Genomic DNA, 15,941 nt, shown 5'->3' with positions numbered 1-15,941 from the left:
AGTAAACTGACCCTCATGAGTCAGTGGCAGCAAAGTGATTATTGAACGCTGTGATTTTTTTACATACTACTTTTGCTTTAGCTCACAACAATTTCTGCACTCCTCCTGAACAGAAGCTAAAGCCATGGACTGTGGTTGCGCTGGCAGATAAACCAAGGACAGTTTGCAGGAGTAATGTTCTTCCTCTCTTTACATGACTCACTTTGAGCTAAAGATTTATTCTGCTTGTTTACCTTTGTACTGCTGTTTTGTTCTTTGTTTTTTACTTCCCACCACGAATTGTGAATTGTAAATTAATCTGAATCTGGCCTGGCTATGCTATGGTCATGGTAGGTAACTCAACCATGGGTCTATTCATTGGAGCTAATGTTAAGACAACAGATAATAGTGAAGGCTAGTTGGTCCTCCACACTGTTAGGACCGGCTAGATTGAGAGAGGTTGACATGCAACAAAAAGCCAAGGTAAGGACTCAGCTTTAGTAGGCTGCATGGAAATGAACAATCTTTGACTTTATTACAAACTGGATTCAAAGTCTGTCTTGCATTTATGGCTGGAGAACACTGAGTGACACCCCTTAACTTCTTAACAGTTCCATCTATCCATCCACTCACTCATCAACTCAGTCATCCTTCCATCCACTCACTCATCAGCTCAGTCATCCATCCATCTGACTACTGACAATTTCCATCCATTCATCCATTTACTCACTCACCCATCCAGCCATCCATCTACTCATCCATCCATCCACTCATTTATCAACTCACTCATCCATCCATTCCATCCATCCATTCACTCACTCACCCATCCATCCATTCGCTCACTCATCCACCCACTCATCAGTCCATCTACCCAGACCCTCCCCAATCCTTAGTGACAGGCACATCATGGATTTGAGATTGTGAATGACAAGGCAGCATTTGTGGAGCCTATGGAACAGGACAGCCTTGTCAACTTGTTATGTGATATTTGGTTTGGAAATACAGACTTTGGTTGAGGGTGGGCCTTCTAATATGACCAACAGAGGGAGCCAGATGAGGACATTTTGGCTAGTCTAACTTTCTTCAAAGGCTGTTTGAGGGTCTTAACTTGGGTCTAACTAAGCTTAGTTTAAAGTCATGGTAAGGGCTGACATCAATAATTGTTACAGCTTATTATGTATTCCCTGATGTTCTGATGGTAAGGATTAATAAAAGTTAGTCAGTGTGTGTGCGTGTGTGTGTGATTACCCGCTGGATGAGGTGCTGGCCAGTGATCGTCTAAGGCTGACTGGCTGGTTGAGGTCGTAGGCCAGATGACCCTGGAGCTCTCCCATAGAGAAACTAGGTCCTACTCCTGTGACTACTGGAGCTACACACACACACACACACACACACACACACACACACACACACACACACACACACACACACACACTACATATTGAAAATTAAATATGTATTTAAATACTTGGGTTGAGTTGACTAAATCTGTTGTCTGTATTATTACATCCCTCTTGCAAAAGTGTGAAGCTAATACAAGAAAACGATGTGTCTGTCAGTTCAGAGCAGCAGACAGAGTAAAGATGATACCTCAGATTATCACATTCAGATGTAAAACAGACACACTGGATTAGTTTGCTTTAAAATGTGATAATGTTCATTTGAATCAGCCGTTGGCATTTCTGTAGGTTCACTTTACTGTATAACTGTCCTGTTAAACACTTGAATTATGTATGGTGAAGTGTTCACAGTGGCTTGTTTAGGACTCCTGATGTAGAAGTGAAGTCCCACTAGCAAGTCAAAGACTTGACTTGGCTTTACATTTCATAAAGTCAAAAATGTACTGGAAACAATGGTTTTGTTGCAATGCCATGTTTTTTGGTGCAAGTCAGTTTTTTTCTCATTGTTTATTTATTTCACTTTCACTGAGGTGGGTGTAGTGGCACAGCTGAAGTTGAGCGAATATATGCATTTATGTATATCACTGTACTCTTTTTGGCATGAAATTGCTTTTATTTCTACACAAGTCCATAGAGCAACCCTCCAAAATATGCCATGCATGTTGAGACATGTTCCTGTCATATGGCAATAATTATCAGCCTCTTACTTGCAATTAGTATTGGCATCAGCATCCAAGTTATAATTATGACTGGGAAACTCATGTTTTCTAAATTTGATGGAATATAGTGCTGTCCTGTCAATGCGCAGTATCTGAACTGTCCCATTGCCAACTCTTCAATCATACGGAGCGACATGCTCAATGTAGCTGAAACAAAAGATTGGTGTTACAATGGATGGTGGTGGTGGGTTGGTAAAGATTAAAGCTAATAGTAAATGCCACTTACTTCTTGAGACCTGGACCAGCTCAGTGACACTGAAAACGCCTGATGTCACAAAACTCTCCTGGAACTCTGGACCATCTGTAGAAACACAACTGCATTTAGAAACGTCTGCTGTGTTTGTGTGCATCTCAAGCAGTGGGATGAGATGTTCTTTCACTCAATCAATTCTTTGTGGATGTTCAGTGCACCATTCTTTTAAATTGAGTTGTGCTTGTGTACAAAGTGTTTCCCCTGTGCAAAGCTTTGTGGAATTATCTATTTTGATAGTTTGCTTTTATGTTATGTTTACCTTTCTTTTGTTTCATTCTTTCAATGTGTTGGTTTTGCATTGTGTAACATTAAGATTAAAGTCTCTCCAGTTTCTTGCTATGCCCAATAATGGGTTTGGAATTTAAACCCATTATTGGGAATATTTTGAAAACCTTATATCATAATCCTAAAGCATTGGTCCAACACAAAACCAGTGCACCAATTGTCATGGCATGTGGTACTCATCAGTGTGTAATCAGGCAGATTAGACCACTCCCCCAAGATTATATAACTCCGCCTTGCAGGCCATGTGACTCCCTTCTTTTCCCTTCAAACCCTTCCAGGCACAACGAGAGCAGTTTACTCTTATGTTAATAAGGAGAAATGATTGACATGCCAGATAGTGAAAGCATTAATGATGCGACTTAAAACAATGATAGCATTATCAATTAAATTCAATATATTTTGTATATCCCAATATATGTATATGCATATATGTATATATTCATTATTATTGTTTGTTTGATACTAATCAGATCTGAAATATTTTCTTCTTTGTATAGAAAAAAAGATCCACCAACCACCATCCATTTGTCAACCGTTTCATTCCCTCCTGGATGCCAGCAAATTATTAGAATGGCTTCCTAGACCCTGAATATAAATGTGCATCACCACACAGTGTAGCTTTTTCAGTCTGCGTTACTAGCCCTAATACTAGAGCCTAGTGCAAAGGATGGTGATGCAGATAATGTTAAGAGGTACAGGCCATACAATCTCAATACATGGATGACATGTTACTGTTCGTGATCACAATCCTTCTTCTCTTCCAAATGGTTGAATATTCTTTTGGACTTGGTATGAATTTCATCCATCACATCTAACAAAGTTGAAGGATTATCTATGGGTAAGGTAATTATTGTATTTGTTCATATTATTGAACAAAATTATGAAGAAAATTAACAGACAGTAATAATGGAAAACAGTCCTATACATCGACAAAAACATTATGCATGTACTGTACATTACAGAATAACCAGGTTCCACGGAGTGAAAAACTGAATATTCATCTATAATGGAGTATCCTTTACATTACCCATGGTGGCGGTTCGACTGTCTTCCTGGTCAGAACCCACTCCTGTACGACTGGGACTGCTGCTCTGCTCTGCCTCTGAAGAGAGAGAGACTTGATCTATCCATACATCAGGACAATTGTAACAAGACACGGTTACCGGATTAAGAGTCACAAAAAGAACGAGAACTGACTTCTGAAACAGGTAAGTGAGGGGAAAGAACACTTTGACACATCCATCAGGGTTTCTCTTAGCTGGTGTGTCTCATACATACTTGCCTATCATCACTGTGTACTGGGATATTTAGGTGCTCTGTGGTCTGAGTCGTGTTGAGTCCATCATTATATAGTGCTTCTACAGCAGCAGCCAGATGGCCCCATTTTTTTTTGAATGAATGAATGAAACCCTGATGTTTTTGGTCTGAAATTGTCTGGTCCCTTTATCCTCCAAGTTCTGTCCCACCAACTAAGTGTTAGTCACCATGGTGGATATTTTGACTTGTCACACAGTTACTGCTGTAAAAACATTAATAATGGCTACTTTCAGTTAAGGTGTGCCAGGCTGGCTCACTCGTGTCTTACTGGGACAATTGTATGGCGCAGAAGCCATCAACCATCTGAGGCCCACAGTTCATTGGTAACTCAATTGTGTAGGGTCCTGAAAAATACTACATAAATATATGTTTTTTTTTAAGAAGTTGTTGGGAGACATAAACCCAATCAATGGCAGTGGTAGTTCGTATTATATGCAGTATGAATTAGCTCATGGAATATGAGGGAGAGGAGAGATAATATATCATAACGTTTGCCTGAGCTGATAACAGCTGCAGGTGGAATCAAGATTGATATTCCACCAGACGGGCCATCAGTAGTAAATGCTGTAGCTTTGTATCTTACGAAGTGAAAGTGTTTGAGATATGGACCATGGTCCACAAACTAAACATAAGCCTTCAGTCAGTTTAGGAAATATACAACCCAACGATGTCTCCAGTATACTGTACATTCAGGTCAAGTAAACAATAACAACTAAACTGCATCGTTTTGACTTTACTCCTATGGTGCTGTTAGAAACAGCATAGGTTTTAGAGCACTCTTTGAGTGTGTTGCTGAGTAGAAGCTGTGTCTACAATCACAGTACTAAAACCACAGTCCTGACACTGAGAGCACAGTGAGATAGAGCCCTTGCCCTCCACATGTCCATCATGTTTATTTTGCAGTCACTTGATATTTTATTAATGCTGCAGAGACCCGATGTCACTAGTTACAGTTGCTGTTGTATCTCTGCTGTCCTGTCCCATTAACAACTGCTAATGGTGTTACAGCTCCTGAAGCCACAATATGAAAACCAGACGTGAACACTGAGTTCTTTCTGTAGTTTTTGGAGTCAACTTATAGCTGCATTAAACATATTTATACACTTGGTTTTAACCAACCAATGAGAAAGAAGAGCTCAGTTCAGACGTTCCCAGATAACTTCTGCGTCACTAACAGCAACTCCGAGTATGATTCAAAAACATCCACGGACCTCAGAACCACTTGTCATGACAAATAGTAGCTTTTTAGAAATTCTCTCCATACTAATTCAGTTTATTTTTAATTTTCATAGTATTATTTTTTTTCCGTCAAGTTTGAATTTAGTGTGTTTTACGACACTGTAACATCACTGTTTCAGTCAAGAGATATATAGCTGCCGTTTCTGGTTAAACAAAAAGGATTTTACTCTTTAATTGTTACAATCATTAAATCACGAATCGTCACCTTAACGTGGTGGAGGAGTTTGAGTGGCTCAGTGATCCTGGGAGCTATGTTGTCCGGGGCAGTAGCCCCTGGTAGGGTCTCCCAAGGCAAACAGGTCTCAGGGGAGAGCCCAGACTAAGAGCGGTTAAAAATAACCCTGATGATAAGCAGCGCACGGTCTGCAGCCACCTCGCCCAGACCAGGGAAACCGGGGCACCCAGGAGGGGAGCTTGTCGGCGAGCGTCTGGTGGCCATGGGGCCCGGTCGGGCTCAGCCCGAAGAAAAAACATGGAGCAGCCACCCTGTGGACCCACCACCCTGTGGACAAGCATCGGGGTCGGGTGCAATGCAGACCCGGCGGCGGGTCAGGCCGGAGGCCTGGGCGAGCTGATCGCCGGCAGCATAGACTAGCTCTAGGGACGTGGAACATCACCTCGCTAGAGGGGAAAGAGCCGGAGCTGGTGCAGGAGGTGGAGCGATACCAGCTAGATATAGTTGGACTCACTTCCATACACAGTACTGGCTCTGGAACCAAGCTCCTGGTGAAGGGTTGGACTTTGTCCTTTTCCGGAGTTGCCCAAGGTGAAAGGCGCCGGGTGGGATTGGGGATACTCACGAGCCCCCGGCTGAGCGCCGCTGTGTTGGAGTTCTCCCCGGAGAACGAGAGGGCCGCCTCCATGCGCCTACGGGTTGCGGGGAGCAAGGCTCTGACTGTAGTTTGTGCTTATGCACCAAACAGCAGTTCGGAGTATCCGGCCTTCTTGGAGTCGGTAGGAGGGGTCCTGGAAAGGGTGCCGCCTGACGACTCCATAGTTCTTCAACGCTCACGTGGGCAATGACGGAGAAACCTGGCGGGGGGTGATTGGGAGGAACGGCTTGCCCGATCTGAACCCGAGTAGTGTCTCATTATTGGACCTCTGTGCTAGCCATGGTTTGGCCATAACGAACACCATGTTCGAACATAAGGTGGCTCATAAGTGTACCTGGTCCCAGAACACCTTAGGCCGGAGATCAATGATCGACTTTGTAATTGTATCATCTGATCTGCGGCCGTATGTCTTCGACACTCGGGTGAAGAGAGGAGCAGAGCTGTCAATTGATCACCACCTGATGGTGAGTTGGATCAGATGGCAGGGGAACCGGTTGGAAAGACCCGGCAAGCCCAAACGTATAGTGAGGGTGAACTGGGAACGTCTGGTGGAGGACCCTGTCCGGGAGGTCTTTTACTCCCACCTCCGGAAGAACTTCTCACACATCCCGAGGGAGGTTGCGGATATGGAATCCGAATGGACCATGTTCAATGCCTCTATTGTGGACGCGGCCGCTAGGAGCTGTGGCCGGAAGGTCATCGGTGCCTGTCGTGGCGGCAACCCGAGAGCCCGGTGGTGGACACCGGAGGTGAGGGAAGCCGTCAAGCTGAAGAAGGAGACCTTCAGGGCCTGGCTGGCCCGGGGGTCTCCTGAAGCAGCTGAGAGGTACCTTCAGGCCAGAAGGACTGCAGCTGCGGTGGTCCCGGATACTAAAACTCGGGCATGGGAGGAGTTCGGGGAGGCCATGGAGAAGGACTTTCGGTTGGCCTCAAGGAGGTTCTGGCAAACCATCCGACAGCTCAGGAAGGGAAAGCAGGGCCTACCCCAGGCTGTTCTCAGCAGGGGGGGGGGGACTGTTGACCCGGACGGGGGACATCGTCGGGCGGTGGAAAGAGCACTTTGAGGAACTCCTAAACCCGACCAACATGTCCTCTGCAGAGGAGGCAGCGCCTGAAGACCTGGGGGGGGCTCACCCATATCTCTGGCAGAGGTCGCTAAGGTAGTAAAAAAGCTCCTTGGTGGCAAGGCGCCGGGGGTGGATGAGATCCGCCCTGAGATGCTGAAGGCGCGGGACACTGTTGGGCTGTCTTGGCTGACACGCCTCTTCAGTGTCGCATGGGGGTCGGGATCAGTGCCCATGGACTGGCAGACCGGGGTGGTGGTTCCCATTTTCAAAAAGGGGCACCAGAGAGTGTGCTCGAATTATCGGGGTATCACACTACTCAGCCTCCCGGGGAAAGCTTATGCCAGGGTGCTGGAAAGGAGGCTCCGACCGTTTGTCGAACCTCGGATTCAAGAGGAGCAGTGCGGATTCTGTCCCGGCCGTGGAACAATGGACCAGCTCTTTACCCTCGCAAGACTACTGGAGGGGTTCTGGGAGTTTGCCCAACCAGTCTACATGTGTTTTGTGGACTTGGAGAAGGCTTTCAACGGGTCCCTCGGGGGTTCTTGTGGGGGGTGCTGCGGGAGTATGGGGTGCCCGACCCGTTACAATGGGCGATCTTGACATGTCAAACTTGACATGCTTGATGACTGTCATGATTTTAGGACTTCTGCATGCCAATATTAACTCATAGTCATAGTGCCACCTACTGATAAGCACGGACGTTAGCAGGATTCTATAATTACAGCGGCCCAAACACTGAACTTATTAAAAGGGTTTGTGGGCACACCATGAGAAAAAGATTTCTCTGATCTAAATGTGTGCAAACTAAGATGCTTGGAGAGCAAAAGTTAGATAACAGTCGATCCTCAAACCATGTCAGTGGGCATTAGTATAATTGATCTGTCCAGAGCTTCTACATGAGAATCAGGTTAAATGTTACAATGAATGCTTCACACTACAATTTAAAGTTACAAAAGAGCTTAAAATGAAAACAGTGTTAAATTAAAGTGTTCAAGTAAAAGCAAATGGCACTACTGTTCTGTTAACTTTCATGTAAGTCCAAATACAATCAGCAGGACACAGCAGGGAGTTGACCCCCATCCCAGTAAACTGACAGTCTGTTATGTTACAAACACTGAAGCGCATTCACACACATTCATTTTCTTAATGATCTTAACAGGCTTACATTTATGATTGTATCGGAGGTACAATCAAAACATTTGAGGCTTAACACCTGGCAACATGATCTTGCTATGCTGCTGGTCGACGCAGGAAATATCATCTGACTCATGCACGCGGTGTATGATGGTGACAGAAATGCATGGCCGCGTTACACAGAGTCCTTTCAGTACCCTCGACGTGCGTGAAGTTGCGAGGGCCCGATTAATGCTGGTCGCAGCTTTAATTATTAGTGGAATTTAATAAACTCTGTTATACTTTAAAGAGCAGCTTTCTGTGATTATGTTGTGCATGTGTATTGTGATAATAGCTGTAGCCTGTTGCTCAAACTCAACCTTCACTGTTCACTTTGAATGTGGAATAGTACTTTGACTATTGACATTGTGAGTGAAAACTAATTATGAGACTTAGTTTATAGTTTGGTTATTGATCCCTGTTCTCAGGGTGGTACCCCGTTAATATTATTAATTGTTAATAATCTTACTGACATTAATAATTCTATTGATGTCAATAATTTAGTTTTTCATATTTGCCGACAGTAAAACAGTGGAAAGAGGTAGAGAACCTCTTAACACTGACGGCCTGTTAACTGTACATCTGTGTCATGTACACAACTGCTATGTATAGGTAGGTACTGATGCGACATATCTTTGGAAATCTAAGATTCTTGGGATTCGATTTCAGCAAACCCTTTCAAGATACAATCACAACAGCAGGTACAATCAACGCCTCTGTCAGACCACCAACCAACAAACAAACAGTTACAAAATCGAGGCAACTCACTGATGAAGCTTCATAGAAATCCACCCATCCATAATATTCCAACAAAAACAGTCTTGTTACATTGCCAAAGGTCCAGACGATCCAATCCAGTAAAATATTTAGTGCAAAACACATTATTACGTCCATAAATACCCACGGACTGCTGTTGCATCATTTCAAATTAGACGGCAGATATGCGTAATTATTTATATATTTTCGAACGTAAATTCAGTTCACATATAAAATGTCTCCAAATGGCCTTCTTTGGAAAGCGCCTAGACATACCCTTAGAAAAACGTGTAAAATATTCATTTTCTGTGGTATTGTTATCAATCAATTTGAACTTGGACTAGGTAAGGCTTCATACTGTGGTCCCATTGTGTTTTCCAGCTAATAAGTCCAGCTATAGTCATCTGCAGGCATCTGTTTGCAAAACACAACAAAAAAAACTTCTACCTCAGTGTGTTCCAACTTCTATTACTCAATGCCAGTAGCACTTACAGTGATTCTGACTGTTGGGGGAAAAACTTCAGTGTTACCTTTCAAAAGAGACCAAAACCATACATGTACTCCAAATGGTTCAAGAACAGCTTTCAATTTACTTTGGGTATGCCTGGGATAGGCGTTTTAGGCTAATTTTACTGTAGTGGTAACAGGTTAATATTAAGTATTAAACACATTGATAGTATTTATTTCAGAGAAAAGTAAATATATTGTCAGGCATTTAGGCACAAAGTCCCATCTATTAGAAAACTGCCTTGGAGAGGCGTTTTAGGCTAATTTTACTGGAGTGGAAACAGGTTAAAAAGCTTTAAGTAATAGATAGATCAATAGATCGATAGATATATCAATCGATAGATAGATAGGGAAATTAAGCAATGTTAAAGCTCTACTATGAAAATGATACCATCCCACTACCTGCATGTGGTTCAATTTAAATCCATTATAATATCAAGGCAGCGGTAGGCTTTTATTGTGACTAATAGCTAATATTACCAAAGATTTATTCCATGTTGTTTTAGATTCAGAACCTTTGTGACAACGATCTGACAAGTGCTTTCATTTTAAAGAGAATGGGAAGCCTGAAACCAACATGCAAACAGAGGAGAAAAAAATATGTAGGTGTATTCTCCTGGCTGTATTGTCAACATCCTGATGTAGTGAGTCAGTATTTGAATTTTACCGCAGTGAAAGTGTGTGTTCGTACATACCTCTCTCTTGCACATAGTAAGCGAGGTAGAGGTCAAGCTCTTTGACAGACACAGAGATATGTTTAGGCTGGACACAAAGGACTGGATTAGAGCACTGGCCTCCCTTGACCAGCCGCTCTCCATCTGTGCTTTCCAATGGGATTCCTTTAAACAGGATGACCATCACCAGGTCTAACCTCCACACCTTGAAACAGACAAAACACAATCATTGTTGACTGAAAACAGCATAAATCTAACTCTTGCCAAGGTGAGAATAACAATATACCATGAGGACTCACTGCACCAATGCTCCCCTTTATGTGAACCATACTCTGAGTAGTTTCAAGTCATCTATGCATTTTAAAGTTTTACTTCAAATTCATAATTGAAATACCTGTCAACCAAATAAAATTAGATGATGTCATCTACAGCAGGATAAATGAATAGTCTTCTGTATATGTGTGTGAGACCAGGGAAGCTCACACACAAAACATATGTGTAGCACTGTAGTTATTTACAGATAGCTAGGACCGGAGTCTAGGTTCGGAGGAGCCGTTTGTAACTAGAACTCAGAAGTAACAGACCACAGACCAAGGAGTGCGTTTGAACTGCCTGCTTATTTATGCAGACAAATAGTAGTAGACACATATAAATTGGTACCAAATCACATACCTCACATACACACGGAGGAATTGTGCATATAAATTTCTTTAAACCCTCCAAAATAAAACCAAAATCTCAGAAAATAAATATTTCTCCCTGTTTTATTTCGCTTTGGTAGGTTGGTCTGGCAGAATAAGATGCCTATCCAACGTGATTTCTCCTATGGGTGGCTTGCCATCTTCATTTCCCAGCTTTGTGTGTGTAAACTCCAAGCCATCCTCATAACTAAAAAACCTGGCCTGTTGTATAACAATGCAATATACATACAAATATTATATTCTTACATATTCCGTCACGAAATAAGTACTTGAGTAGAGCTAGCACCTAAATATATGTTACTTATCTGCACCGTACCCTATAATGGCGGCATTGTTTACCATACAATGCTAACGAGGCTAAACTTGACCATGCATGTTGGATGTAGTTTCTCAATTCCCTTTACACAAAGGAAATGCACAAAATACATAGCTACTAGCAATTTTGGCTGCACATTCAGCTTGAAAAAAAGGAAATAGCCTGCTAATTGACATGTACAAAATACAGTTTTAACTCATCATATCCCTGTTCAAAACTAAAAAAAAAAAACAGATTCCAGCAACGTCAGCAGGAACACGAAATCCTCAAAAACTGGAAAAATAAAGTTTACACTACTCAAAACTTCTTTCTTTGCTCTTATATTCCTTCTCTCCTCACTGGTTTGCGACCTCTCTTTGACTCGTCTCTCACAATCTACTGTTCCCTCTGTCTCCAGCAAGCGGCGCTACAGTAACACTGGCTGTTACCGCTGTACACAAAGTAAATTGCAAAAACCAACAGTGTAAACCACCATTACGACTGTTAATGTCAATGACCTTAATAACTGTTATTTAATTAGTTTACCCTAAATGTATTATTTGTTTAACTTTGTATTTGTTTAAGGTTATAATAACCTAGGTTGCATATGGATCTGTAATCTAGATGTTTTTCTTGATTTGCAGTGTGGGGAAAATTCCATTCATTAAATCATCGACCATGTTGCCCCAAATTGTCAACATTTTGCATCCCACAACTGCTTACATAATAAAACCCAGTCAACTACTTGACCTATCAAATGAAATGCTATTAACAAATTGGTATCATTAGCCAACTTTACTTTTGTTAATGTTGTCAACCTGTATTTACTTTTTACAGTTATAAATACTATAACTTTAGTTTTAACAAAGCAAGAGTAATTCAACTTTTGCACTTTCCAGTTGTAGTTCTCTTGGGATCCTGCCGACAACGCCAATTAGTATAACATAATATTGTAACATTAAAGCTGCTAAATGCAAGATTGGGAGCATTTTGATTGCCTCTCAACAGCGCGACAGCTGAGCCGACGACCTGCAGCTAATGGCTCTAACAAAACTAACTATGTCAGAGGCGCTGGTAGAGCTATCAGTATGTACCTGATGGGGAACTGGAGGGTGGGTGCTACGCTTCCATGATGACGCCATAAGTCGGGACGGCGATATCAGCTGTATTTTAGCATTAGCATTCGCGTTACGTCACAGGGTTCTGTGGCAAATGCATACGCCAATAGTCTGGCCCTTTGTTGTGTAATACCGTTGTTTGTTGTGGTTGATTGTCCGGGAATGGGTTCTATCTGGTTGTGGTAAATTGTAATAGTTTAAGCGGTTTAATTTGTTTACTGATAGTATTGTAAATACACATGACGTAGAGCATTAACTGCATTGATTAATATCAGGGCATGTTTAGGATGTGGCACTGGTGCTTTATTAATCAAGCCATTATGACAGCTTTGCCTGTGTACATTCATTTGTATATTTAATATGGGTTCTGTTTTCTGTTTCTTTTCTATTTAAAGGTTTTTTACCTAGATGAACTAAGTGAGCTAAGTGAACTAAGCTGAACTACAATTCACTACACGACGCCACACTATGGCTAAGTGATTTGATGAACTGCAAACCTACCAAAAGAAAAAAATTAGTTTGGTCATTTGAGTGAAATCCAGTTGGGACCCTTCGGGTGGACTCGTCAATCCCTTTCAAGTGGGGAAAGTGCAGACATTAACAAAATAACTTGACAGCCAGTGAGGCACGCTCACATGCACTAACATGCACTGACTAAAGAGCTTGTGGCCTGCTGTGTCAACAAATCAAGGAGAAGCAACACACAGAGGGGGAGACACTTCATTCTCTGCTCAGGTAGACATTATTCCACTATATTTTTACATAGACCATAAATGTTTGATGAGATACCTTTAAATATAATGTTAGTATCAGTGGCGGCTGGCCAATAGAGGGCGCCGCCCCCCTTGAGCCAAAACATTTTTTTTTTATAATAATAATAAGTTATACAAATTTGTATTGCCCTTAAGCTGCGCATCCTTGTCAGGACTAGTATCTACAGTCAAGGCGAGCGTGGGCACTACTCCTCCAAACCCCGTTTGAGAGGAGAACTTTGGCGGAGAAACTGCAGTTAAAGAGCTGATCCCAGATCAGCCTGACCTCACAATCAGACAGCAGACTAGCGGGAAAGGGAAGCAGTACATGCGAAGCTTCTTTAGTAGCTGGTACACAGAAAGGTTTGGCGAGCTGGTGCACTTCATGTTTACTTCTCCTGATCTTTACCTCCCTATTAGTTTCCCCAACAAACAAGGTCCATAGTGGCATCTCAATACATAAACATGTTCTATTATATTATATTTGTATATATATATATCTATATATATATAGATATATATATATATGTGTGTGTGTTTTATATTATACTGAATATTATTATATGATAAATACATATTATATTACTGAATTCCCTGTGAGGGTGACAAAAATAAGATGTCCTGACGTGTTTATCAAAGTGTTATTTACTGCTTTTTTTTGTGTTGGAATAAATGTTAAATATTTAACTGCAAAGTAGTAATGCGTTTTTGATACCTTAATTTTTTTGTATTACATCATACTGGGATGTTTGCTGAAATTTATTGGATGTGGCACAGCCCTAGCTAGAACATTTTCCACCAGCCACTGGTTAGTATATTAGTAATTGCTAAATTAGTATACTAGTATATTAAATCCAATTGGACAATACAGCAGTTTAAATAATAGACAACCAACATTTATATTTTGTGTAGGTTTTGTTCCTTCATGAAATGAGAGAAACAAGAAAAAAATAGTCAACATTTTTTAGTCTCTAATTTGTTAATGCTAAGTACAATTTGTCAATGATCATGACCATGTAGGACATCAACCTTGTATGTTGTGTCCCGTTCTGCAGAACCTTGACAACAGTTGGTACCCTGGTAACCCTGGGCTCAGTGGGCTGCTCTCTCTGCTGCTAGTACCTTTATCCACACTCCACTGAGGTGCCTAACTGAAAACATTTGACTGCATCAGCCTCAAGGGACCTCTCTCTCAGCTTTTCAGCACCACTTTTACGTTTTTTTGCCGATGGCTAGGAAGCCGCAACCAGTCACATGGGGACGTAAATCACCGTTGTGCATGGAGGCTCCACACACATAATGAGGTCCACTTTTACTGAAAATATCTGTGAGCATGTGATCAACTCCCAATAATAATCTAAATAACTTTTAAAGAAGACATTAAATGGCCGACAGACTTTGAATGATGTTTTAGTTATTTCCTACTTAGATAGTTTGAGTATTATTTTTTCTCAGAAAACCATTCTTCTGTTTATGAAAAAACCTTGGGGATAGAACACACAAGCTGCCCCAGGAACAGCTGGATTTTACAGCGAGCAGACAAGATCATCAATAACATCAACATTTACTTATCCTTTTGGTTTGTGGTGCAAACAGACTGAGGAACAAACTACTGGAAGTGAACCTTGCACTATTTTACTAGTTTACCTTGTCAGCTTGTCGAAGACAGTCTATGCGTCTCATTTTGCCTTTCTGGTCAGGGTTTGACAGGACGCAACACGCAGCTTTCTTCCCAGTGATTGACAGCACAAAGTCTTCTCTGCATTCAGGTCTAATGTCCTTTCTTAGCTTGGCCAAAAGACGGCTGGCCCACTTCTGTTTCACCTAGGAACGGATGATATTGAAAAGGGAGTTAGAGAGTCAATTCATTTATTAAATAATGTATTAATATATGGGAATATTAAAGTATCGTAACATATTGTAAAATACTGGATTGAGAAAACGTCTTCAGTTTGTTCATCAGAAGTTGATTTAAGCCTGAATTGTAAAACAAATCATAATTGTTTATTTCTACTATACACCACTCTATTTATCCATCCCACCTCTGCCTTCTCCCCCAGCAGTTCATCTTTGACAGCTCTCTCTTCGTCTTTGGTCATCCTTTTTTCATGTTTTTTGAAGTACTTCCTTTTCCTGGCTTGGAGGTTGAACCATGTGTAGGCAAAGGCACGGACCTGGGGCAGCAGAGCCTCAATGAACGGATGGAACTCATCCTACATGGCGGATAGACATGAACGTAAATACACACACAATTATAACCAAAGCACCTTTTACCACAATGTCCTCAGATCCCACATGAGGCAGGGGCTATATTTTCCCAGGAGTATACCAGACATGTTTCAGCTTTAAGTCATCCATCTAACAAAGCAGATGTATACTTCAGTGGTAATCAATATATGTTTCACTCGCTCTTTGTGGCTCAGGAGGAAAGCGGGCCATTGGGATAGCGGTTTGATCCTCCTGAACTTTGGCTATGCTTTCTGACAAAACAATCTAAACTCAAAGTTAATTTACTTTCTTGTTCCACAGTTTGCGACCATATGACACATTCAGTGGTGGTCAGTTGTCATAAAACTGTAGATGTTTAAATTGTCCATTATTTTGAGCACTTTATGATCATAAAATATAATAGATGAATGATGGAAAGTTTGAACAACCACTGTTCCATGATCATGAGATGCTGCTGGAAGCTTCAGAATAAGCTGGTGGACCTCAATCAGTATTTAAGTCTGTTTGTGGTTAGTCAAGTGGCATAACCAAAAAAAGATACTCTGATCTGGTTATTTTTTACTTTATCTATAGATGGCTACTCAAATAAAATGTCCAGAGGATGTACAGAAACAGCTTATATTGTCCTATCATTGTATAACATT

At 41.6% G+C, this 15,941-nt stretch overlaps 1 protein-coding gene across 2 annotated transcripts in view; it reads right to left on the bottom strand.

The window, feature by feature from the left end:
• The window catches only part of nfic (nuclear factor I/C), a 65,668-nt gene that overhangs the window by 37,624 nt on the left and 12,103 nt on the right, over positions 1-15,941 (bottom strand). For both annotated transcript variants that reach the window (XM_079158066.1, XM_079158067.1), the window contains exons 2-7: positions 15,111-15,281; positions 14,716-14,892; positions 10,224-10,407; positions 3,664-3,738; positions 2,325-2,399; positions 1,228-1,348 (exon numbers count right to left, since the gene is read on the bottom strand). In XM_079158066.1, the coding sequence (XP_079014192.1) occupies positions 1,228-1,348; positions 2,325-2,399; positions 3,664-3,738; positions 10,224-10,407; positions 14,716-14,892; positions 15,111-15,281 (803 nt within the window). The remainder of the gene's footprint in view (positions 1-1,227; positions 1,349-2,324; positions 2,400-3,663; positions 3,739-10,223; positions 10,408-14,715; positions 14,893-15,110; positions 15,282-15,941) is intronic.

This window comes from Pholis gunnellus, assembly GCF_910591455.1.
Source record: "Pholis gunnellus genome assembly, chromosome: 4".
Lineage (NCBI taxonomy): Eukaryota > Metazoa > Chordata > Actinopteri > Perciformes > Pholidae > Pholis > Pholis gunnellus.
Note: the sequence above shows the minus strand (reverse complement) of the source record. Positions and strands in the feature narration are given on the sequence as shown.